The 27,992-nt window shown below is 40.1% G+C and overlaps 1 protein-coding gene across 1 annotated transcript in view; it reads right to left on the minus strand.

Moving 5' to 3' along the window:
* Positions 1-20,754: 20,754 nt before the first annotated feature.
* The window catches only part of LOC139653191 (delta-sarcoglycan-like), a gene marked incomplete at both ends in the record, with an annotated part of 54,624 nt that continues 47,386 nt past the window's right edge, over positions 20,755-27,992 (minus strand). Inside the window, 2 exons of the mRNA XM_071530167.1 lie at positions 20,755-20,874; positions 24,383-24,470. Coding sequence (XP_071386268.1) covers positions 20,755-20,874; positions 24,383-24,470 — 208 coding nt within the window. The remainder of the gene's footprint in view (positions 20,875-24,382; positions 24,471-27,992) is intronic.

Genomic DNA, 27,992 nt, shown 5'->3' on the forward strand with positions numbered 1-27,992 from the left:
TGCAGAGGCGTATCCACCAACACATACACAAGGACACACACACACACACACACACACACAGGTCAATGCAAGCTGCAGCATAAGTCACTGTGGTTTAATGGATTCTTCATCATCTCCTCAACGTGGTCAGCTGACAGGAATCCGATGGGCGCTCGGTCCCCAGCGCCATTCCCCATTCACACCAGATAAAACCGTGAAATGTAGTCCGCCTCCGTCTCGCCTTAAATAAATTTCCGGCCTGACATTCCCCACACAGTAACTCTTGAGTGTCTTTTATGGCCTTATTACGGCTTAACGGAGTCCACTGTGAGGGAGGAAAGAGGTGGAAATAAACCGAAGTTCTCCACGTGGGATATATGACCGCGGCCGGGAGGTTTTTGATGGCGGCGAACATAAAGATGAAGATCAACTTATTCGCCTGACCGCCCAAGCAGTTTCATATTTAAGACTAGAAGACAGAAGACATTTTCTCTAATGCTGAGTTCATTTCAAAAGCTTGGGTCGTGGTAATTGAAACAAGTCCTAAAAATGTTAACAAGAAAGCTCTTTACCGAGCGATTCTGACGCCGTATGAAGCTGATGGTGATGCAATGTCGCCACAGACCGCCGACTCCCCAAACACTGAGATGTAAGCTGAATAAAATACTGCAGATTGCCACTGTCAATTAGCAGCCTTGGAAAGGGGGAAAAGTTTGTAAGATGGAAAAGAGGGAAAAGTTAGATTAGTCTTGACACATGAGAGCAGTTTATTTCATGAATTTTTGAAAAGATACGTCCCCGCAGTGGAAAACTTTGAAACTCGCTGCCTCGGAGCCGCCACTTTGAACTTGTTATGGATCCCAAAGTCATAAGAAACCTTTCTTTGCGTTGAAATTCAAATATCGGATGGATGTTTTACAACTCTTCCTGGAGCCGTTACATTTTCGACTGATCACGGCCCATGAACATGCAAATCACAAGCCTTCCCACTACTTACCACCGAGTTCATATTTATGGTTATAGCAGTGCGGGTATTCCCTTAATTTTAGCTGGCTGTCAACATGTTTGTTTTGTTCCTTATTCTGTCCCATCATCCCTGTCTCTCTTCACTGTAAACTATCCAAAAAAAAAAAACAGAAATGCCTTAAAAAAAATAGAATTTGAAGCAGAAGAGCAGCAATAGTGAAAGATACTAGTGGCTTTGAGGAAAGGCGTTCTCCTGAGGGGAAAAATACATTATTTTGGCAGAGGTTTCATAACCGGCGGCTAAAGGCAGAGCAGACCAGGAGCCTCAAGGCTGAGGCAAAATGATCTGCAGGCCACCGAGGGTCTGCAGGGCCTGGACAGCTCCGGAATAACATCAGCTGCCTCCGAGTAACAGGGAGGAAAACATCAAGACACACGAAAAAAAAAAAAAAAAAAACCGACCTCCCTCATTACAAAGTAGCCGGGTCGGACCTCGCCGATCCTCGCGGCCTTTGGGGTCGTGACCCCGGCGATCAGCAGTCTGGTAGAAGCTCGCAGCAGCTGAAGGTCAGCGCTGTTACGGTAATTAGAGAGAAATAAATCAGAGTGTGAAGGGAAAGACGGACGAGGTGAAAGGTACAGTGAGAAAATCCCGCAGGTCAACCGCTGACTGAAAGAGAGAGTTTGTTGATGTGCATTGATGTTCGGTGATGTGTGTTTCTTTTTTTTTACTTTACAATTAATTTCCCAAAGTTACCCCCGCTTTCTCTCCCTGAAGGCTTTATGAGGTTTTTTTTTTTTTTTTTTTTTTTCATGTTGAGTTTAGCTTTCGCGGGTCGTGACCCCATGATCGAACGGATCCAGGTCCTGGTTGATGCTCGGAGCCGGAGTGGTTATTACACCGACTGAATCATCTGGAGTCATGAGAGGTGAGCTCAGAAGACCAATTAACAGGTCAGACAGGTAACTTTCTTTCTTTCTTTTTTTTAATTTTTTTATTTGCCCTCAGTTCATAAATTTGACCCCATACTTTAGCAATTTTCCCTCACAGTTTTAAGGCTTTAACTGCCAAAGAGTACAAATTGGATAAAGCGAAATAGGTGAAAAGTTGGAAGCTTTTGTCTATTTTCACCTGTGCACAGTAAGAAAATATGGTCTAGACGAGGCTAGGAGTATCACAGACAAATGAAGCTATAAATATTTCATCCCACATATTAAGGACTGAGATGTTTTGTCCCTGTAACCTCATGTCTAGCAGACCTTTTTGGGGTCACGACTCTACGCTTAAAAGTCTGCTTCAGCTCCTGGTGCCGGGCCTCCAGCAGCTGGAGGTCAGAGCCAAGTTCAGCAGAAAGACTGCATCATCATCATCACTGATTCTGGAGGAGAAACAGGTCAGGTCAAAGGTCGAGTCAACAGTCCCAGAAGTCAACTGTGGAACAATGCACTGAGAAAGTTTGAATCAGGATTTGTTTTTCTTTCCCATTTAATGTCCTATTTAATTTCTTTCATATTTAAATTTCTCCTGCCTCTCTCTTTTAACCCCCTTGCGGCATGGCTTCCCAAACCTTTTCATGTTAAGGACCCACAAATAGATACACAACAGATAACAGACCCCCATTTAAGAAGGTTTGTCCCATAATAAATCCCCTGTGAGAAGAGATGTATTGTTAGGTGGGGAGATAACAGCAGTGGGAATAGTGAAACTATGATCAAAAGACTCCTCATACATTCCCTCGTTGTTTTAACTTCTAAGGACTGAAATAAAACTGAAATTAAACTATTCCTAATTTTTCTGGAGCCCCCTCAGGGACCCCCGGTGATCCCCGGACCCCAGTTTGGGAACCACTGCCTTAGGGTGCCAAAAATAATCAAAGGAAGCGGCTAAAAGGTGGGTTTGAAGTTGGGTGCCCACAATTATTTTTTATCAAATGTCACAAAATGTAGTCAAGACGAGCTGTTAAAGTAGCTAGAGTGGATCCTACAGATTGAGCATTGAAGTAATTTGTCTCTGTAATTTTTAATTAATCTATCTAATTCTAATTTTATCAGACTATTCACTTTTACCTATAGTGTTAATGAACTGACCTACTGGGCTCACAGCAGCTAGTTTGATAGAGAAACTGGATCATCAGAATCTGGAGAAAAGAGACTAAAATGTTGAAAAGGTGCCACACAATCAGTTTATACAATCATTGGACATAATTTCTTCATCTCCCCTTTTAGATAACCCAAATCAATTTATCTCTCTCAAATTTTTTGCTTCATTGGAATGATGTAACACTGTACGTATTGTCAAAGCATGTACAGATGTTTAACAAGATCAAGTTTAACATCTTTACAATTATTTGAAAAGATCACAGTGATAACAACTGAAAGCTGAATAGTTGCGTGAAGAAAAGAAAACTACATACACATAAAGAAGGAATACAAAAGTGACAAAAAAAAAAGAGTGGAGGAGCAGCAATAGTGAAAGATACTAGTAGCTTTGAGAATTGAGAAAAAGCCAAAGTGTGTCTCTCTCTCTCTCTCTCTCTCTCTCTCTCTCTCTCTCTCTCTCTCTCTCTCTCTCTCTCTGATCAACAGTCCTTGAGTTAATATTTAATTCAGTGGCTTTATTTTTTTCCTATTCAGTTTGGAGAGGTTGTTAAAAGTGTTATGAGTTTGGCATTGTCTCATCCATCTGCCATCTGAAACACGTGGGCCGGAGCTCGGTCCGGGAAGGTCCAGTAAAAGTGCAAACACAAAGGAGCGGAGTGTGAGATCCAGATGTTTCCACAGTCTCCTCATTTTACTGCTGAACTACTGCTGCGGTTTAGCTACATCCCCTGGAACTTTTTGGGGTTTTTGCTTTCTATTGGTATCCATGAGGAAGTTACAAGGAATCGTGTGGTGACTCGTCAGTTGAGAGACATTTTTCTTGTGTTATAATATATTGATTTGGTTGTACCGTGTAATATTAATGAAAGAATTATCTTCAATATTAATGCATGAAGGGGGACCTCTACAACTGCTGCCACTGCACAGTGTGTGTGTGTGTGTGTGTGAGAGAGAGAGAGAGAGAGAGAGTAGAAGGAGAGGTTGTGTCTTCCACTACTTTATATACTGCTGGGTAGCTTACAGTAATCTATAATAATACATCACAATTCATTAGTTGATTATATTTTGTATTAATAATCTGAATCTGCAAAGTAACTAGTAACTTAAGTTATCAAATAAAGGTAGTGGAGTAAAAAGTACAATATTTCCCTGTAGTGGAATAGAAGTATAAAGTAGCATAAAATGGTAATACTCAAGTAAAGTACAAGTACCTCAAAATTGTACTTAAGTACAGTATTCGAGTAAATGTACTTAGTTACTTTCAACCTGTGACTGGTGGTCATTATGTAAGGTCCTGTTTCATTTTGTATTGAACTGAGTTTGTTGGTCTTGTATTGAGCAACTGTCTTCTAATTTGTCAGCACCAATAACTCCTTATGGACTTGCTCTACTTGAAAGAAATGAAATGAAATGTTCATCCTCATCAATTACACCATCTCAATTCATTGATATAAAATGAAACCACTGCTGAGGATCCTTTGTGACACACAGACATTTCAACAACCTATGGACTTCAGGACGTATTCACACCAAGCATGTTTGGAGCGGTTCATTTGAACTCTGGAGCATTATTTACTCCTTCAGTTCGGTTAGTTTGTCCAGGAGACAACAACGCCATCTGAACTCACCAAATAACAACACCGAGATGCCTGAAAATGCGAGTCTCCTTCCTCTTCCAAACGAACTGCGGTGCGGTTCGTTAGGAGTGAGAACGTAATCCGAACCAGCTACAGAAAACAACCGCAAAACACAAACACACCTCTGTCCAGGCTACTTGTGACTTTTGGTAACAAGCCCCGGTTCGTTTGTAATTGTGAATCTAAACGAACCAAATACAAAAAATGCAACAAAGTGAACTTTTCCACTGTGGTTCGGACCAAAGAAGACAAATTGTATGTGTGATCGCACCCCAAGACTCTACAACACATTTGAAATCCTCCCCTTATTTGAAATCTAAACTCTGGTTGACTCCACGGAACAAAAAAAAACAAAAAAAAAAACAGAAAAATACCAGTTTTGTAGTCTAATTGCTGACAAAACTGACCATAAATCGTCTCCAGGGACTCGCCCGACTGTCTCAGATCTTAAGCTCGGAAAACAAGAATCAGAGTCTCAACGGGAATACCAAGCGTTCGTATTCGACTGCAGAGAAGAAAGAAACATGAAAATTGTCTTCTCTCACATTGCTTTTCTATGATCATACCCCCTCTATCGCTGATTTGCCTCTGCAGAATGAGAGAGAGGCCGAGTGTCATAATGTGGAGTGGTAATTACTTAGTGAGCACATCAAAGCAGACTGGCTGTGGATAACAAGTGGAGGAGGGTGGGGGGGTGTTTTCCCATTACCTTTTCTCTCCTCACCTCTCTTTTCCTCCGCTCTCCTCCACTCTCCTCTCCTCTCTCCTCCCTCTTTCTGCTGCCATCTCTCTCTCTTTTCTCCTCCACTCTCATTTCCTCTTCTTTCCTCACCCGTCCCTCACTCCCCTCACCCATCCCCCCCCCCCACCCCCCTACAGTCCGCTCAGTGCCGTGTTGTAATTATTTTGAATTAGCCTGGACTTCAGAGAGTCAATGGGACATAATTGAGGCTAATCAATGCAGTTTAATTATAATTACAACAACACAAAAAAAAAAAAAAAAGAACGGAAAAAATGTTAGCAGCAGGTAATGTCATTATTCTGCGGGCTCCTGGTAATTGTGGATGTATTCATTTCTGAGTCCTCATTATGATAGAGGGAAGGTGAAGCAGAGCATGTGTGTGTGTGCGTTTGCATGTGGGAGACAACAAGAGAGAGAGAGAGAGAGAGAGAGAGAGAGGAAGGCGAAACAACGAAAGGAAAAGGAAACAAAGAAGGGGGGGGGGTGCGGTACAGGAGCCTGAAATGAGCATGTTGTCTCAAAATGGAAATACAGTGTTCTGCACACAAAAAAGTGAGAGAAATAAGTTGTTCCTCCACGAAGGGGCGAGGTGAAGGAGACAGGAATAGAAACAGGCTGCAGTTTGACACTAAAATAACATGGTGGGAAGTGACGCTGTTATGGTGAGGATGGTGGAGAGGATTTAATTACCTTCAGCTCCGACACTCACGGTTCAATTCCCAACTCATGCCATGATGTTCTTAGAGAAAGTTTTTCTTATTCAACCGTGACCAAAAACCTTACACTGACCGTACCCAAAATTGATTTAGTTGTCTGACTCAGTGGTTCTCAACGTGGGGTCCGGGGACCACCAGGGGTCCTTGAGGGCATTCCAGGGGGTCCCCAGCAAATTGATGAATTGTTAAACTTCATTATTTTGTAATTTTAGAATGACTGTTTTGATCATAGTTCCACTGTTATCTCTCTACCTACAATACAGATAGTGATGGAATTCTGGACAAAATCATATCTGACAATAAAAATATTCTCAGATTTGGGTCCGAGAGACAAAATCTCATCAAATGGGGGTCCGTGGCCCTAATGTGGACTAAATTAGGGGTCCTTGATATGAAAAAGATTGAGAACCACTGGTCTAACTGGTAACATTTTACAATAAGGGTCACTAAGGGTTAACTAATGTGTCTGATAATCATTTACTAATGATGTTCATGTTAACTAAGGTATTCATTCATACATTATTTAATAGTCATCTTTATAAACTATTAAATAATGTATAAATTAATACCTTAGTTAACATGAACACCATTAGTAAATTACACATTAGTTAACTGTTAATTAAGGGTTAGTTAATGCATATTAAGCATTAACTAACCCTTAACTTAGTGACCCTTATTGTGAAGTGTTACCGCCTAACTTTTACCCTGACCTTAACAAAAGTTGTTTTTACTTGATGAAACGTAACCGTTAGCTAACCTTTACATGACGAACAGGGGAAAATGGCGTGTACCATTCATGCTGTTGTCACATAATCCAGTTCATGGTGGAAGAATGTAATCTTTACATAAATCATGTCCAGAGTCTGTGCTTATTTCATGAAATTTCATAAGACTGTGTTGGGTATAGAGGAGTTCCAGGTACATACCAATTTCATCTCCTGCAATAAATTGTTAAACACATTCCTCCTCCTCAGGTACCACAGTGTTAAACCTCCTGGAATCAGCAGTCTCCAACTAATTCAGCCCTACTGTAAAAGTTTTAATAATGACCGCTTTTATTATTTCACTCCATATATGTGGTAGAAAACAAAAATTGCTATAAATTACAAATCTCAACCACAACACTCTCTGTCTGAGACAAACTCCAGCTCCCCAGCCCTCTTGACAACAACAGATCAAAACTAATTATGGTACTTTTTAACCAATAGCAGGCAACTAAAATGATGACACGTTCACAGACTGGGTTCATCTGTATTTTAGTATATTGAATGATAAACTTTAGTTCATGGTGATGCTTTTCTTAAACGGATACATGGTATTACTGATATCAAGTCTGATTTGATCAGACAGCAAAGCACAGTGAAGGTCACAAACTGCATAAATGTGGAAATTGATCATAAGTTCCATAAATTGAATTTTAATATAACCTTTTTTGATGCATTTAGTCAGAAACAACTGAAGTATTCTGGCTGGGAGTGGAAGAAGTGTAGACGGATGTTGTGACGGCTTTCTGGGGTTTTATACGTACATCTCCATTTCAGCTTTACAAAGTAACTTGGCAACTTGTTTCTTGGCAACTGTGAATGAGTTTTGTGTGTAGGAGAGGAGACATGTACGCATAAAACAATCACATCCTATAATACTCCACTGTTCTGATTTAAAAGACGATTTTAAAGCAGATTTTGCAAGGAAAATCCCCGTCTTCCCCGTCAACCTGCAATCAGAACACCTATTCCCGAATGTGTGTGACCTCTGGATGCAGCATCTGTTGTCGCTAAATAAAATAACATATCATTTGGGAGTTGATTATCTTTAGCAAATTTGATTGCTTTCCATTAAACGGCAGACTAACAGCGACTCGGTTATCACGGGTGGATGCTCTCTCTGAATCTATGCTATCAGTCAAACAATTTTGAGATTGGATAATGGAGGGTTTGCCTTACCATCAGCCGCCTTGATGAGGAAATCTCCAAAAATACAGGCACTGCTGTAGTAATGACAAATGATGGATTTATCTATGAAGTCTGGAGGAGAAAGAAGGAATCCGCAGAGGTTGAATAAGATATTGTTGATGTAGATGTCATTGTAGAGCGGTGGCTTGACAAAGTAGTTATTTGCTATTTTGAATATTTACTATTGTATATTACAACCAATATCATACTGTATTAATGGCCCTTGTTGTACCAGATTTGATTGGTTTTCTGGTTAGAGAAACTTACTGTTACTGCCTTACTATTGACCTGTACCTATCAGAATAAGTTTTCTTCGTATTCTTAGATCCGATTCTTAGATTCTTAGATTCGTATTCTTAGATCCATGATGTATGCAACCATATCGATACCATACCATACCATAATGATCTAAAATTAGACATATTTATATCCATTGATGAATTTAAGGACATCATTAAGAATGGGGTGATGGAGACATGTAGTTTTTTTTTTTTGGAGAGGCCACTGTGTTTGAATAGCTGTTCTGTTTTATTGTGGATTTTTGTATATCACGTTGTATATGCTGCATTTTAATATGTTGTGATTCTGTACGGCTGCTACCTTGGCCAGGTCTCTCTTGTAAAAGAGATTTTTGATCTCAGTGGGACTTCCTGGTAAAATAAAGGTAAAATAAATAATAAATAATAAAAATATATATGGTATATGGCCTCCATTCACCTGCTATTAAAAACAGCCCATTGCAATTTGAAGTACACGCAGGACCCTGATTTTCCTAAACTACTTCTTTAAAAGACATTGGGCATTTTCACTTGCTCAAAGTGAAACTGAACTGCACCCAACAGCTCTGCCAGTCATTACAGTAACTGGAGCTGTACAGTGTAAAGCATGGTGTATGGTCACAGGTCATTCTGCTCTGTGGAAATAGAGGCTTGGCAGCTGTGTCGCAAATCTCCTAGCAACCACGTCTGGAGCCATCATGGAGGTCCAACCAACCAGGCTAGAAAAAGAGAGATACCTGAAAGTAGGGCTGGGCGATATGGTTGAAATCAAAATCACGATAATCATAAGGATTTTTTTTTATATCAATATATATCATGATATGGCTCACTTGTGCAAAATCACATGTTAAATAATTAATGTTCATCCCATTGGACTGAATAGTAATGTTAGGTATGATGTCAAACAAAACTGAAACTTTAAAATTATATTTCCTAAAATGTTTCACACCTCAATTTGTCAGTTTTTAAATACAATTTGCTTGTTATCATCAGTTTAGACAGAAGAATTGTTTGTCACGATATCCCAAATCACCAAATCATCACGATATGATTCCATTTAAAGACGATAAACAATAATATTGAATTATCGCCCAGCGCTACCTGAAAGAGATTGCTGCGGGTGAAGGTCCATTCAGTAATGTCATAAGTAAAAGCTGAAGGTCTGATAAGGTGGAATTGTTTGGAAACTTAGGTTACTATGACACATAGGAACATTGTGCCATGCCTCTACTCCAAAACAAGCTCACAGAATCAATCGGATGCATCAACGGGGAAACGATCAGTTCCTTGTCAAACTCGGCTCAGACCTGAACCATGCCTGTCCAAATCTGTTAAGACGGCCAAGTTGTGCATTTAGAAACACAGGCAGCTGTTCACAGCCACTACTGTCCAAGAGCTGAGGGCGTTAGGTCACCTGGAAGCCCTCTGCAGGACTGACTGACTGACTGACTGACTGAGTGACTGAGTGAAGTCAGTATTCAAAATAAGCACTTGCCTTGTTTGGTGGTTCGCCCCACGACAAGAGCACCAGGATGTTTTCATGAACCTGAGTCCAAGGGCGAGAAGAAAAAAACTCTATCTTAAGTCCCAAGGTGACACTCCTCTTCTCCTCCTAATGTTTAAATGCCCCTTGGCTTCATCTACTCTACTACTTACTCTGTATATTTATCAATAGTCTGGCTGTCTGCTGTCTGGAATGTTTCCTACTGAACTCTAAGGGGAAACTGGCATAAACAAACCGCATGAGTGTGCGGTGCTTGTTTTGGAGCAGCATGTTGATTTGAGGCTGGCTTGACTGGGTGCAGCATGTGTGAATATCACCTCACCCAGTGACTTACAAACCTCTGTGAATAATTATTATGACTCCCAACCGATTGTAGGTTATTGTGCAGACCAATTTAGCTAAATTTACGCCTAATTTACGCTACCGAGCTACTGCCATTCAGTATTTTATTTAGCGTAACTCCCATTGCAAGGTGCTTAGAAGCCCTTTGGCAGCATCATATAGCTGGAAGCTTTGGATGCCATTCCTCTTGAATAATGTGGGGGACCTATTTTAATCTTCCAACGAGCCTCCTCTGGATCCTGGCCAAGTCTTTGAAAAATAATAACCCAGGCCGGGTTCAAATGGCATCTACAAACAATTATCAACGTTTGTTTTATCCCGGTTGGAGTTCCAGATGGGTGGAGTTTATACATCAGAAGCAGTTAGACAGTGTCAGACAGAAACGCACACAAAATTGAATGTGACAATTCTGCGACTGTCTACTTTATGGCCCCACCCATCTGCCAACAAAGTGGGCTAAAACAAACCATAAAAAGTATTTTCAAAAACCTTTTGACCTAGCCTATTATCATTATATTCCTCCTGTTTGTATTCTCATTTACTGTCTGTCTGGCCTGCTGTCTGGAGGGAGCCAGTCAGCGGATCTGACTTGACTGTAAATAGCTGTAAGAGCCATAATGAAGCCAATGATAGCAGTATCATGGATTTCCAATGACCTCAGTTGGGCCAATTAAAGTTATATGCGGGGTATAATTATGTATTTTATTGGTGGGGAAGGAACGATTGGCTCGGTAATGACATGTGGCAGGTTTATAAGCCTCTCCAGTCCTTTCATACTGCACAGATAGGGTCAGCAGCTCGCTCCGCGGCCCGGTCGTCACTCACTCTCACACAGCTGTTGTTTGGCATCATGTGCTTCATGTTGTACTCACATGCACATTCACATGCACAGATACACACGCTTACACACTCGTATGTACACGCTTTACTCAAGATTTCTGGCGCCACATCAGAACACACACAAACACAGACATTTATTTGCACTCATGCAGAAACACATAAATAATAATAAGACGTTTTATTAATAATGCACTTTTCATTACAAACAAACCTCAAAGTGCTACAGAAAACAGCTAATTAAAAACAGGGAAAACCAGCAGGAAGGAAATGATATGCAAATCACAAGTGGCTATTGACTAATTCATAGAAAATGCCTTTCTGTAAATGGAAGCATGTTCATGTACTGTGGACAGATCAGTCAATCCACATGCTGCAGCACTGTGACAGTTATGCATACAGATGAGGAGAGAATACATGAAGGCTCAGAGGCAAAGGCACATGCAGACACACATGCAAACACATACACACCAGTATGCACACACACACACACACACACACACACACACACACACACACACACACCGTGCCGCACACAGAAACTTTGAGTACAACAAAGATCTTTTAGGGAACTTGAAGGCTCTTCTCTGTCTGCTGTCTTGCCGCAGCAGCGTTTGCCAAGGTGTTTGATTAGCCTTGTAGCCCGGGGCAACCTCATCAAAAAAAAGGAGTGGAGATAAATGGAGTAATTGGCAAATTATCCTCCAACCCCTCTCTCTCTCTCTCTCCTACTTTAATGCCGTTGTGAAAGACTGAATTCAATGTTGATTTTTATAAACTTTCAAGACCTTCACCAACTCTGTTCTGCACACTGAAATTCCATTTCAGTGTCGCCTGCAGAGGTCGCACAGGTGCAGACAGCACATGGACTGGAATGATTAAAAGAGGAAGAGGAAGGATTGGAATACACAGGGTGCATCCCAAGTCTCTTATTTGATATTTCCTCGCTCCTCGATCCTTGCTTGAACCCGAAGTCGTTCTGGTCCGTCATTTTGAAGGTCGTCCAAAAGCTCTTATTTCTGCTCCGAGGATCGAGGAGCGAGGAGCGAGGAGGGATCTCTGAGGAGCTATGAGCGAGGAGACACGAGAGCAGCCTTCCCGCAAGACTTTCAGCTGAACGCCATGACGTCAAATTATGTCATGACGTCGCTTCACATGACGCTCCAGACGTCTCATTTCTCTAAAAACATATTTCCTCGTTTTCTCTCTCCTCGCATGGTCTCTCCATGCGTCCTCGGTGGGAGGGACTAAGACGCAAGGAAAAGACGCAAGTGAGGGAAACGTGGATGCAATTTAAGAGACTTGGGATGCACCCACAGATATGCAGTTTCTGCGCAAAAAAAATTCAACAGTCAAACAGCTGGAATCATGGCAACAGCTTCAAATTGTTCACTGCTTCTTGAACTGGATCCCAGTCCATCTAAACTGGATGACAAAACTGGGCCAGGAGCAAAAATATGGAACTATTTTAGTTACGGAGCCGACAAAGTCCGACACCCAACTGACATTTCAAAACCCCACTTCAAATTTTGCTACAAAGCTGTCCGGGTCAAGTGTATAAACGCGAGTAACTAAGCAAAAAATCTCAGTAACCGACATGTGGAGTTCAAGAACAAACAGGTTCGCTCAGCAAGCTAGGTTCTGTTCTGTTATGGTTCTGACAGTGGACAGCAATGAGGAGGATTTCTAATTGCGATTATTTTGACTGATATTGCAATTGCGATATGATTTGCGAGGCCAGGACATCTCTGCAGCACGACAATACAGTATTTAATTTAAAATGGTATTTTGACACACATTTCGCCTTTAACAAATATTGCGCCTCCTGCAATTTGAAAATTGCAGTAGGCCATATTGCGATTTCGATAAAATTACGATGAATTGTTCAGCCCTAACTCCCGATATCAATCTAGCCACTCAGCAGCAGGTATACTTGTACCAACATGATCTCATAAAGTCGTGAAATGAGCACAAACTCTGAAATGCAGATTTACATGCTGTGGACACGAATTATGGGAAAAAATGATGTTCCTCAACAAACTGAATTCTGTGACGATAACACAAATTGGACGCTTTGTAGCGGCCAGTTTAGGCAACTAAACAACTTGGTTAAGGTTAGGGAAAGGCTTTGGTCATGGTTAAAGGAGAAAAACTTTCGCTAAAAAATAAAATTTGACTCAAGACACGTAATTTGGTGTTAACAAGTGATGTTCATTTCACATATTTGTGTGAAACTAGTTCGTACTGTAACAACAAAGCTAAAGTTGTCTCATAGCAAAGTTGAGTATTTATAAAGTTACTGATGTTAAAGTTGAAGTTACAAGTAGTCAATGCTTATTGATTTTTCTTGTTTGCCTTATATTAATGCTACATTAGGCAAGATTTTTACGTAAAAATACACCCGTTTTATCAGCCTAAATCAGAAAGAGGTCAAAATATTTGTATCAAAGTCAGAATTCTAGTACTGTGACAACACTAGCCTACTTTTTTTTTTTTTTTACAAGCTACCACACTACCTGTATGTCTGTCACTTCCCCTCTCCCTCCCTTTCTCCCCTCTCCCTCCCTCCCTCCCCAACCTCCCTCCCTCCATCTCTGTCTCCCTCTGTTAAGATCAGGATTGTGCTGAGGTGGATGAGAGTAATGAACTCGGTTCAGAAAGGATGTAAATGAATGTAGATGAGGTTGGCGAGTAATTGCTCATACAGGAGGCTCTGAGAGGTGTGTGTCAGGGAGAGAGAGGCCCGGTGGGAGTTCTCAAGTGGAAATGTAAAGCCGAGTCAAGAGGAAGACACTTCAAATATCTGTTTATCTATTAATGAGATTGAATGGGCGGATTGATGATGGGTGGGTGGATAGATGAATAACAGTGAAGGATGGTAGAGAGGAAAAAGGAATGGGAAAAAGGAAGAAAATAAAGAATTAAAGATGGAAGAGGGGATGAACAAAGATAGGATTTAAGGAATCATAGAAAAAAAGGCAGAAATAGAAGAGAATGTAGCTATCTAGCAAAGGGAATGAACTGTAAATGAAAGAAAGAGAAGCTACAAATACAGTCATGCATGTACTGGCTGGCTAGTTCATCTACCAGATCCCTGTAATTATTATATCTGACTTATGCCCATTGCAATTTATTTTATTTCCCTCCTAATTATCCTGCTATATGTACAACATAATGATGACTAAATCTGTCCTTGTCTAGCATGGCCGGCTGATTTCCTCAAACCTAATTGGTGCAGGGAGAGAGAGAGAAAAATCCCAAAGTGTGTGAAACGAAGTCTGGAAGGAAGTCTTTTACAACATTTCTGATATTTAGCACCTCATTTCTGCTCCCCTCCAGATGTTCCCAATGGACCAGTGCAGTGAAATTTATTTCAAGTTCTTATTTCTTATGGTATCATTATCACCAGCTTATTCAGTTCAACTTCCTCATGGTAGACTGGGCCACTCATTACACTTCCATCCACTGCTGCACCCATACTGTAGCTGCACTGATCGAACACATGGCTATATATAGATATAGATGGTTATGTTCATTTTCCCATCCATATTATAGTTTCTTTGCTTTGTATGTGAGGTCCTTTTGTTCTTGAAAACAGTTTCCAAAGTTGTTTTAAAGGTCCCATATTCTCCACTTTCCAGTGTTTTATTTTCTGTCTTGAGGTCCATTCAAAGTTTGTGTGGTGTCATGTACCAAAAACACTCTCAATCGCATCACTCTGAGCCTTACCAAGAACAGGCCGTTTCTGTCACTGTGTCTTTAAGGCTCATTAATATTAACGACCCCTCTGTTCTGATTGGCTAACCGTTTCAAGAGTGAAACGTGAGACACTGCGGCCCGGCAGCTACAGGTAGGGAAAACTCTCCGATAATAAACAATGACAACCGCTCAACCGCTTTGAAAAAAAAAACACTTTGTTAGTCTATTATTTCTTACAAAAATGATAATGAGTGAGCCTTTGTGACGCCACAAAACTACGGAAGTCCCAACGGCTCGTTTAGAGGGTCGCTTTTCTAATATGGATTGTGTGGATTTAGTTGGCGACCGTGCGTTTTGATACTTTCACCATGTTTAGATAGACCATCCAACTCCTTTATCATCACAGAGGCAAGGGAAATACATGATATGGGACCTTTAATGAGAATTTTTACCCTGCCATGGTATCATTTTGTGAATATTTTGTGTTTATTTTGAGTTGACTTGTTGCTGTCCGTCAAATGCTTGCTGGAATGGGTCAGTACTGTGAAAGAGCCCAAGTTGGAAATTTACCCATGTACCACTGTCACTGTGGCTGGGAAATATGGTTGAAATCAGTATCACTGTAATCATAAGGATTTTTTTTCAATATCAATATACTGTATAGCCCGATACGGCCTACGTATGCAAAGTCACATGTTAAATAATCAAGTTAATGTTCATCCCATTGAACTGAATGGTAATGTGTGATGTCAAACAAAACTGAAATTTTCAAATATTAAATGTTTCATACCTCGTTTCTTAAATAAAATGTGCTTGTTATCAGAATTGTGCGTCACGATATCCACAAATCACCATACCATCACGATATGATTCCACTGAAAGACGATAAACGATAATATCGAATTATCGTCCGGACCTAAATGTCACCGAGACAAAATCCTGCATATTTATTGTGTCTTTTTTTTTTTTTTTTACTTTTATTCACATTCATACAGATTCACACCTGGGAGCTTCCCAGTACAAGCGCAGTCTTCTGGCCTCCCAGCAGTGCCATTAGAGCAGTTGGGGTTAGTGATTTGCTGACAGGCATCTTAGATCTTTAGGGAGGGGAGAGCATTGACTCACAGCATTAACTGACTTTTCCCATCCAGATTTTCCCAGCTGGCCATCTTTGAAACCTCAAACCTCTAGATCTCCCCTCCATCTCATAACTGAGCTGAAATATGAATCAGAATTTACAACTTATGAAGCCAATCTACTGCATAACTAGCACAGTGTAAATATATTATATACCAGAGAGGCTTTCGTTCATGTATTATTATGTACTTACAAAACTTTTGCATAGCTCAATATGCATGTTAATACACCCCAAGAGATAAGGCCACTGCAAAGTAAAGTGTTACCATAAGTTTTCCTCTCTTTCACCTCACAGCTGAACCTGAACTGAACTATGAATCTGATTTTCCAAATCCATAGTGCCGGTGGCAGGCTCAAATTGGCATCTGGAGTTAAACAAATCCAGCGCTGTATCAACAGCAGAACCGCCAGCGGGCTTTTCTGACTGGGGAGATTTCAAAAGCTTCTTATGTTTCTGTCACTGAAGTCACGTCCAGTCTCCTCCTCGACTCTCTGCGGCTTTGAGTGTGAATCATACTTTGTGATGCTGCAATATATACAATATATATACAAACATCACATGAAAAAGGACTTTAACTTTAAACTAAATAAATCACAGTCACACAGGTAGGCACAGGGGCCAGACCTATTGAGCTGAATGCCATTTCACAGTACCTGTCAGACAATAATCACCAGCAAGTGAGTTTTAGTTCAACAAAATTCAATAATAAAAGTTCCAATGAGACCAAATAGTCTGTGCCTGAATTACAGGTTTTAAAAACGCAAAAGGTTACATTCATTTTGGTCTAAGGAATGGAACCTTATTTTCCCAGCTTGCAACTTGTTAATATTGTGTACCTTCCATTTTGTTAAAGGTCCAATGAAATGAGAATTGCATTTCTCAATTCCATGGTATAATTTAACAAAAGGACCTATTAATGTGAAGTTACCCAAATTATATAACTGACAGCAATGCGGAAATTTGACTAACACCCTTTGAAAAACAAGCTGTGTACTATCTAACCATCAAAACTTGAAGAAATTATGCTCATTGTGTTAGAAATCAAACATCAAAACTTTTCCTGACTGAGTTGGAATCGAATGTTACTCCACATACGGTGCAGGATCTACGCACACGGCACGCAATTCGTACAGTATATCCACGGCAACTCGCTGTGTAGTGACTGCAAACACACTTTGAGCCGAGGAGTTAAGGAGACGCAGCCGTAACCTCGGAGATTCACGACAGCCTACACACAACATGCTGTATGTCAGGCACAAACAGGCCTGTCTGTGCTCAGAATGTCAGCCAACCAACAGTGGAAGAGGAGGAGAGGATTCTGGGCAGATTTCACAGAGCAGAAGAACACCCTGATCTCCTCAACTCAACTGGGACTATTGACACTGTTTTGGACTTGCAGAAAGCAAGCATGTGCCATTTTCAACTTGAGTGTGTTTAGTCTTCACCGCAGCAGCACAGGTTAATACCAGGTTAATAAGTTAAAAAGACTAAGCTACTTGGCATTGTGTTGGATGCTAGACTTACGTGGGCTAAACACATTGATAATATCGTAACTAAAATGGGTTAGAGCATTGCCGTTACCAGGAAATGTTCTAGGTATGTAACATCAAGCACTCTGAACCAAGTGATCCAAGCTTTAGTTTTGTCACACCTTGAGTACTGTCCAGTCATTTGGTCATCCGCAGCTAAGAAAGATAAAAAAAACCCTCCAACTCGCTCAAAACAAAGCCGCTCCAATGTTTTTCAGATGCACAGAAATCTCTCATGGCTTCCTGTAGAGAACAGATTACAATCCAGTCTTCTGATCTTCTTCAGGAATGTCTTAAATGACAAGAAACCACAGTATTTTTCTGACCAAGAACACAACTATCTGACCAGACAGGCCAGTTTAGGATATCTCTTACCACCTAGACCTAGGATAAATCTCCTCAAATCTACTGTAATTTACAGAGCCATTACAAGATGGAACACTTTACCAGATCACGTTATTAAAACAAATACCAGAGCCGCTTTCAAGAAAACAATAAAAGAGTACTTAATACAATTAACTGTATGAACGAACAGTAGATGACTCATCTTGCTTGCTGATATTCTTTTTTTTTTTTTCTTTTTGTTTTTGTAGTGTCTAACGATTTGATGATGGATCTTTGTAAGTAATGTGTTGTCTGAATGTATATAATGTATAGAATTGTTTGTTAAAATGTGTGTTTTCTGTGTCGGACCCCAGGAAGACTAGCTGACATCATGGCGTGAGCTAACGGGGATCCTAATAAACAAATGAACAAATAAACCACATACAGTATGCTGTTGTGAACATACAGTATGCCGTGTTGAAAGGTAATGAATGTGTTTTGTTCCAAACTACACACTCAAGAGTGTCAAAAATGACAACCGCTTCTTAAGGATGGTTAAAGTCTTCATTTTGAAAGTAAAAAAAAACATAAATCACAAGGGGAACATCCATCCTGTCTGCCGGTATCATCATCTTTATCATTGTCTTAAAAAAGAAGTATTGATTAGCCTCTGACCAGTAGGAAGTGCAGCAACATCAGTAAAACTTATCTCCTCCTACACAAGTCTCCGGGATCTCTCTGGGTTTTTTTTATTCCAAAACAGACAGACAGAAAGTGAGTTTTGAAAGGCAGAAATCTCAGCACCTGGCCGAGAAATTGCTGAGTCACTCGTTTATCGATCAGCGGATATATTATGGATGTGTTATGGTCATATTGTGCTAAGGAGCAGTAGAAATCATACTTATTTCTCACTTTAACATTTATATCAAGCACCTGGTAACATTTCTGGATGTGTATACACTCCTGGCTGCCTTGCAATCGTTCGTTGAGTCGCTATCAGCAGGTCTCCCTCCGCCACCCGGCCTCCACCTGGACTGGTTCTCTCCCACGCTCTAGATGTGTATGCAATGCTGGCGTGTCATGACTCGTGTCAGTTATATTAAAGCTGCACTCAATGTGCATGTTTCAATGTAAAAAAGTGCATGTTGGTGGCCCCAAACGACAGCAAGAGGCATTATTTTGCTCTCAAAGGAATAGTTCACCCAAAAATGAAAATTCAGTCATTATCTACTCACCCCTCATGCCAGTAGAAAATCGGGTAAAGTTTGTTAGTCCATACAACAGTCCCGGAGATCCCCGAAAGAAGTACATTGCAGCTTTCTCCAAAACAAATGAAGTTGCAGGAGACCTGTCTTCAGACTTAACGGAAAATAACCATAAAATGGCTCCATGCAGCTCCTACAGGATAATCCAAGTCTCTTGAAGCCAAACGATCCCAAAGTGACTTGAAAAGACATTTACACCATTATTTAGCTGAAATCGCCACTCTAGCTGTTATTTTAAAATACGCGCACCCCGGCCTCGATAGGTAGGACTAGCTCGAATTAGCAGAAACAAGACTTCCGGTTTGGCCGTTTAACCTTCAAAATAAAAGCGCAAGATTTGAAAACAGGTAGAAAAACTGTTTTAAACCAGTGACTTTAATCGTGAAGTACAATTCTACTGGCATGGGGGTGAGTAGACAATGACCGAATTTTCATCTTTGGGTAAACTATTCCTTTAAGTTTCGAGTTTTTCGATTCAGCACTTCTTGTTGGTGGAGAAATGTCCACACCCAAGAAAATAATTGAATTTGAGCAAACAGGGTGAATCTACAGTGTCTCAACAGTGGGAACGGGACGCTCTTCTCTGCTGCAGTGATTCAGGCTGATAAGAAGACAAGAAGAACATAAAAATCGCGCTCTCTGACAAATCTTTGGCATGCTTGCTCGCGATTACGTTGGGAGAAATCTAAAAAGCGTAGCCTTTCATGCCAAATATCACTGTAATACCATTTATTGCAATTAATGGTTGCATCTTCATGACTCAAATGTTCTCTGAGTGAATTGATTTTGCCATGGCTATCCTCAATTATGCCCAGCGCTCTGACCTCTCCCAGGAAATGTATGTATGTGTGTGTGTGGAGCCGACTGGAGTCTTCTGTCGTCGGCAGAAAAACTCATTTCTTTAAGAAGTACTTCATGTCTCCCTCTCCCCGCTGAATCATATTGGCTCTCCCACATCCTCCTCCTCTTCTCGCTTCAGTTTGCTCTCATCACAAAATAAATAAGAAATAAAAATAAATAAAATCCCTCCCTACCTATCTCACTAGCTGTTATCTTTATTTCTTTTCCTAGCACTTCCCTCTTACATGACTGCCAGCGCTATGGCTCTGACCCTTGCACTCCTTCCTACTGGTTGCTTATAATGTTAGTGAAACGTACTCTACTGTTACATTCAAGTGACTCTGAATAAAAAACCTAAAAAGTTAATTAAGTGTGTGTGTGTGTGTGTGTGTGCGTGCATCTAGTAGGGAGAGGTAGAGACACATTCTTGAGTAATTACCTTGAGTAAATTGGTTAATAAATTGGTTTAATCTTAAATTATACTGTCCCACACAAATTTGGAAGATTGGGGTGAAAAACTCAACATTTTTCTCATATCTTTTTCACATCGTTACATCTACATTTGAAGCTTCTCACTCTTATCCAGAATGATTTTTAATGACTGCAACAGTTAGAAAAAAAAGCTCAGTTTCCTTGGTGCAAACATCACAAGCAACCAATACCAAGCAAGGATCAAAGTCACTGCAACAAACATTTCCCTTGTGTCCCTTTTAAAATCCAGTATGGTCGGTAAAAGGAAGAAGACCCAGAACCTTGGTCGTTCTTGTTAGAACATCAGCACCATGAACTCAGGTGCAGCTTCTCTCATTCTCCCCCCTTGGTTCCCAACAACAACAACAACAACAACAACAACAGCAGCAGCAGCAGCAGCAGCCGGGTTCGGGAGCCCGTCGGTCGGTCACTCACCCATCACTCGTAGCCTCTCGGCGCCCACCACCACCTCCTGCTCGTCGGCTGAGAAGAGCAGCTTCCCGGAGGTGGATTTCACCTCCAGCATCTTGCCTCGTGCTTTAAATCCACTGGATCCTAAACACAGAACACATACAGAGAAGTATTATATATATATATATATATATATATATATATATATCAGTGGGCAGTGGTGGAAGAAGTACTATACTAGAAGAAGTATAGCTACTTCTATAACAATGCTATTTTATAGTTATTTTATAAAGATGATTAAATGTTTTAAATATAAAATATTGATCTGAAAAGTAACTAGTAACAATAGCTGTGAAATAAATGTAATGGAGTAAAAAGTACAATATTTCCCTCTAAAATGTAGTGGAGTATAAGTACAAAGTAGCATAAAATGTAAATACTCAAGTAAAGTACAAGTATCTCAAAATTGTACTTAAGTACAGTACTTGAGTAAATGTACTTAGTTACATTCCACCACTGTCAGTGGGGTCCTGTGTGGCTCAGTGGGTAGAGCAAGACACTCAGGGTTTCCTGCAGTATTTGACAAACTGTCTTGACTGTAAAACCCTCAAAAATTTCCAAAGTCCATTATATACGTATCTGGATCAGTCAGCTACTTCCATCTTAAGGACACACAGGGACAAATTATGTTCAAGTTGATTTGAAATTTGATAATGTTCAGTTTTTGCTTGAGTGTGAGGACATCTATACTATTACATTGCAAAAATGACAGACTTGTTAAGTTATTTTATCTTGTATCCAGACTTATCAAGCTTTTTTTTTTTTTTTTTGTGAAATAATCATACTGCACTGGCAGATAATTTTACCAGTTTCAACAAATTTGACTCTTTGTTTTTTCAGGAGAATGTAACTCGTTTCAGGACATTTACTTAGTAAAAGTGAAATTGTCTTGGAGAAAGTTTTTTGTTTTGAGATTTTCTTCATTGTTTTATGATGATTTCTTGAACGAAGTCATATTGGCATGAATCAAGTGAAATTTACAGAAACCAGCAAGATTATCTGCCAGTGCAGTGAGATAATTTGATAAAAATGGCAAGAAATAAGCTTGATAGGTCTGGAAACAAGTTAAAATCACTTGACAGCTTGCCATTTTTTGCAGTGTATAATTTTAAATGTAAAAACACGATCAAAAAGCTGTCGCTGCAGCTGACACCACTGAATCCAGCAAAGCACAAGAAAATAAAAAAAAAATAATAAAATAAAAAAAAGAGGAAACAAAACCAATTGGGGCTTTTCAGACAAGATGATATCTAAGATGATGCAGCCTATCAGGGGAAAGAGGCCAGGCACAAAACACTCAGAGAGAAATCCTTCTGAAAAACTGCAGGACACTTGAGAAAATACTCGGACTCAGACTGCCAAAACTGTTATTGGTGTCACGGCAAACAAGAAATAGAAAAAAAAAAAAAAAAAAAAAGAAATGTAGACAACTCTACTCTCTCTTGAACTAAAATTGCTTTGTCTCATGCAGCGGCAGAAAACACTGGGCGCCGGGGGTGACTGATTGACACGAGCACAATTGATTCTGTCACTCTCCATCTGGGATCTGAAGTTTCTCTCTGTACATGAATACCGCTTAGTCATCCGCCCCAAAACGTCGGAGCCAGCTTCTTCTTCTTCTTCTTCTTCTTCGTCTTCTTCTCCTCGCCGCCGCCTCCTCCTCCTCCTCCTCCTCAGACCCACAAGGCAAATGTCACCGCAGTTTAACATGTGAGAGACGTTTCCAGTGCATGTTTACACAAAGTGATTTCCATTCACCGCAGCCTGCCGAGGACAACTCTATTACAGTGTGACAGGCGGAGAATGGGGAATGTTACAGAAGAAGGACCTATCGCGGTTATGTCGGCCTGACGGAGGCCTCTGTTAGCGCGGTTAAAGGCAGCGGAGGGAGAGAGTGTGTGTGTGTGTGTGTGTGTGTGTGTGTGTGTGTGTGTGTGTGTGTGTGGCGTGCCGGCGCTTAGTAGTGGAAATGAAGCCACGACTGCTGTCAGTTAGAGAATTAGAGATGGAGAATACCCGGTAATATACCCTACAAACAGTGGTGGAAGAAGTACTCTGATCCTTTACTTAAGTATAAGTACCAATACAGCAATGTAAAAATACTCCATTACAAGTAAAAGTCCTGCATGAAAAATCCTACTCATGTAAAAGTACATAAGTATTAGCAGCAAAATGTAGTTAAAGTATTAAAGTAAAAGTAGTGGTTTGGTCCCTCTGACTGATATTTTATTATATATGACATCATTAGATTATTAATACTGAAGCATCAGTGTGTAAGCAGCATGTTACTGTTGTAGCTGCTGGAGGTGGAGCTAGTTTGAACTACTTTATATACAGTTAGCTAGTTTAGTCCAGTGGTTCCCAACGTAGGGGTCGGGCCCCTCCAAAGGGTCACCGGATAAAGCTGAGGGGTCGTGAGATGATTAATGGGAGAGGAAAGAAGAACAAACAAAGTTCTGATACACAAATCTGTTTTCAGTTTTTGGACTTTTTCTCTAATCTTTGATTTTTGCTGAAATATTGGATCATTTGAACATTTATTGAAATGAAACCATGTGAGGTTTAGAGGGAAAAATCACTATTTTGGTGGAGCTGTTAACAATTCATGTTGTGACCCCGACTACACACTACTTTTTTTGCTTTGACGTCAAAAGCCAAAAAGGTTGGAAACCACTGGTTTCATCTTTAACAATGTGTTGTATTTTAAAAGCTTGTTATATTATCCATTGTGTCAAATATCCATCTGAAAAGTAACTAAAGCTGTCAAATAAATGTAGTGGAGTAGAAAGTGCAATATATCCCTCTGAAATGTAGTGGAGTGGAAGTATAAAGTAGCATCAAATGGGAATACTCAAGTAAAGTACAAGTATCTCAAAATTGTACTTAAGTACAGTACTTGAGTAAATGTACTTAGTTACTTTCCACCACTGCCTATAAACCCTCTTTATGCTTCGAAAGGCTACGTTCAAAGTGTGAATAAAGAAGAAAAAAAAAAAAAAAAAGTGATCTGCAGGGGGTCCTCACAAAAATGAGAATGCTCTCTGGTTGGGGAAAAACGGATATGTTCAAGAAATATATTCACTTGTATCTCTCTCTGATGAAGGCGTGTCGGGTCGAAACAGGCTGGATTTTTAACTGCTCCAAAATGAAAATGAATAGTGAAGTGAAGGCTTTTTAATATTTTGTCACAAAGAAGAGTTGCCATGGTACCTTTCTCGAGTATACTCTCTAAGTGTAGGCCCGTTACACATTACTAATTACCGCTTGAAATTGCCGTCAGTATCATAATCCACTGGAATAACTCCCAGCTCAATAATCAGTTTATTCCAATTTCCAGACTGCATTTTGCAATTTGCCTATAATCTCACAATCTAAATGCCTTTTTCCTTTCAAACACGTTTCTGACTAAACCAGCGGGCCACTCTAATTGTTCAAAAGTATCTGAAATCTGATTTTTATTTAGGTTTAATGCGTTTTTTGAAGTGGCAAAATTGAAGTCAAATCACAGATGTACTATACCTTATTTCAACATTAGAGAGAACTTTACATTAACATTAAACCACAGTGCTGTTCTCCTGCTGTGTCTTCTTACCTGCGACGAGTTGCGTGAGCAGCTGGTTGTTGCTGTTGACGATGTTGACCGACACGTTTCTGGAGGATTGCAGGAACAGCGGGCGGCCCTGCGGAGAGACGGAGCATTAGTTCATCTTTTTTTTCAATGTTTATTCAACCAAGCGGGTCAATTTAAGAACAAATTCCTCTCATAAAAGGATGGTCAGGTACGAGGAAATCCACCCATTTGATGACAAACACCACACTGCAAAAACAAGTCGTTTAGTCTATTATTGAATCCTAAAATCACAATTTTTGCCAATGGGGTTAGATCATTTCATTCTGCCTTTCCATTTTTTGGTATATTTTTCTCTTTTTCCTGTGACTGAATTGACTAAATGGAGTGAACATACATACTGTACACTGAAACACACACACACACACACACACCAAACAAATATACGAACAAAAATACGGACACAAACACACGTACAGACACACACACATACACACACACACTACACACTCACTATAGTCACTCATGCTTACACCCATACGCAGATACAGTGGTGGAAGAAGTACTGAGATCTTTTACTTCAGTAAAAGTAGCAATACAACAATGTAAAGATACTCCATTACAAGTAAAAGTCCTGCATTCAAAATCTTACTTAAGTAAAAGTACATAAGTATTGGCAGCAAAATGTACTTAGAGTATCAAAGTAAACATACTCATTATGCAAACTGTCCCCATTTAGAGTTATATTTTTCATAAATTATTGGAATATTAATACTGATTTATTGACATACATGTACATGTAAGCAGCATTTTAGAGTTGTCAACGTGAAGCTAATCTTAACAATTTAGCTATACTTTTGGGTAGTCTAATCTATAACAATGCTATTTTATAGTTATTTTATGAAGATGATCAAATGTTTTAAATATAAAATATTGATCTGAAAAGTAACTAGTAACTATAGCTGTGAAATAAATGTAATGGAGTAGAAAGTGCAATATTTCCCTCTAAAATGTAGTGGAGTATAAGTACAAAGTAGCATCAAATGTAAATACTCAAGTAAAGTACAAGTACCTCAAAATTGTACTTAAGTACAGTACTTGAGTAAATGTACTTAGTTACTTTCCACCACTGCGCAGATATGCCAAACACTCACACAACTACAGAAACAGATACTGAAACACCCACATACACTCTTAACCCGCACCCACAAGCATGTGTACCGTTGCATACACTCCCACTTAGAGAGAGACACACACACACACACACACACATCATCTTCATTCACAGGCAAGTGTCCATACATACACTTCTGCACAAACGCCTGCAGTGTGCTGACCTCAGGTTCAGGCGGCCTTCTGCTCCGTTAGATAACTTTCCTTTTTCCCTGCGAGCCCGGGAACAATCTGCAACGCTAACCACGTCCCACACCCGGCTCTTTCTCGGGCCCCGGCTAATCTTCCACGCCTCAGTCACCTTCTTAATTAGAGATAACGTCCTGACCATTGTGTTGCGCTCAGAGCCGAGGAGGGGCTTCGGCTCGCGTGTATCTACCCAGATAACATTATGGCTCTCTGCAAACTTGCTGAAGTTCCCACAGTAAATACGCCGAAATGTACGATACGCGCCGAGAAGTTATTTTTATGATAACAACGCGGTGTGATATGAACGCATCATATGTGAATTTAAAACAGAGAGACAACTGTTAAATAATTGGTACATACATTAATTACCATCCCATACACCGATATTAATTGTGGTGCAATTTGAGCATAAAGTTCAATAGTGTGATACCTTGATAGAGTCGTACAGCATGATAATTACAGCTGCGAGAACTAGTTGACAAAAATCAATTATGCAAATGTGTTGACATGGATTTTTGTCATTTATGTGTCACATTATTAACAAGTGCATTAGCTGAAGGTGCTGAAGTGGGGGGGGAGGGGGGGGGGTTTGCACAACTGGAGTGAGTGAAACTTAGTTGATTCTAAATTAACCCGATTAAGAACATACTCTGAATAAGACACTGCCATGTAAACAGCATTTTCTGATTACCTTAACCTGAATAAGGTCATAGTCGGAGTAAGCAATAGTCAAATTAAGACATGTGGAGTATTCTGATCTTAGTCGCATTATTGAAGTGCATTGTAGACATGTAAACACCTTAATCGCTCTGTGACGTCCTATCAGAGTTTTCGCAGCATTTTGCGACACATACGGCGATCCGACTGCTTGACGACACATGCTCCAGCTTCCAGCGAGTGTTGCGCAACTTGTTTACAGAAGAAAAGATGACGGCCACCGGTAAAAAGAAGTCCCAACATTTTGTCCCGACCACGGCAGCAACATGACAGAAAGGGTTTTCAGGTTAAATTCCAGAGGATGTAGGGATGTAATGTGGCCATGCGTCTTCAGTCATTAATTGGACTCTGCTCTGTAGCATGTAAACAGGAATATGAATGGAATATTCTATAAGCAACTCATGTAAACACCTTAATCGAAATATTGTCTTATTTAGAATAAGGTCAATAGTTGGATTATTGCAGTCCATGTAAACGTAGTCACTGACTTAGACACTGCAGTTAGAACATCAGCAGCTACTTCCTGGTTTGTGGATGTACAGCTGGCTCATGCTTGTGTGACTTCTACCGTACTGTCTGGTGTATGAGCGCACACTATGTCTCTTAAATTTTCTGTAATTCCCCTAAACACTGCACACTGCAAGAAGTGTTACGCACCAACAGAGCAAGACAAATTTATCACCATTTGTTTAGCCAATTAGAGGCCTTGCTACGTTTCTTTAGGGAAAATTCATGTATTTAAGGTAAACTGGTGCAAAATTATTATTGCTCTTGCAACATTATTCAGATTTCTTAATTTGCATGAATTAGCTTTAGGCTACTCCCTCATGAAAGACTTACTGCGGCTTAGTGTATTGGGTTTGGCATACACAGCGGTCTCAAATGTAACTTACTGTGGTTTAATCTGCAGGAATCCAGAAATTCAGGAGTCATGCACCACTATCCTGTCTTCACATCTAGAATCAGGCCTACAGCTGAAACTATGTGACTGAATGCAGAATAACAAAGCGGTGAGTGTGCAGCAGGAGAGACTTAAATGGAGTGAAAACTTGATTGGAAAATAGTGGGATGTCGTGAAATTGTGGTATGAACCAAGGAGTTTATTACAATAAAAATGTGGTGAGGTTTGGATTCAATGGGTTCAATGGCTAGAGCTTTAGTTTATCTATATTTTTTCTATTGCTTCTATAATTTTATATAATTTTATACAGCAGGGGTAGCGGTGTTTTGGGTGTAATAATCTCACATGGTGAAATTGGGCCGAGTGGTATATTTCAATTTCCCATTTTCTCCAGCAGCGGCAGACTGAACGACTGAATGACTACAGATGAAATATCGTACCTTCAAGTTATTTTTTAATAATGAATAACAATCTAATGGAATTTGTATGCAGTCTGATGTTTCACTCAACCAATGTCAATACGTCTCCCACACATAGTTCTACACATGCTGGAGACACACTGGAGGAATACATCCCGGTATTATTTTATGCTAATAGGTGCGGGTAACAGAAAAAACATTGTTTTCTTATTCCCGGCGCCCGGCCCCGAGGTTC

This window comes from Centroberyx affinis, unplaced genomic scaffold, assembly GCF_046629955.1.
Source record: "Centroberyx affinis isolate AG114_WGS23_722 - 3 ecotype Tasmania unplaced genomic scaffold, CSIRO-AGI_Caff_v1 ptg001892l_1, whole genome shotgun sequence".
In the NCBI taxonomy this organism is placed as follows: domain Eukaryota; kingdom Metazoa; phylum Chordata; class Actinopteri; order Beryciformes; family Berycidae; genus Centroberyx; species Centroberyx affinis.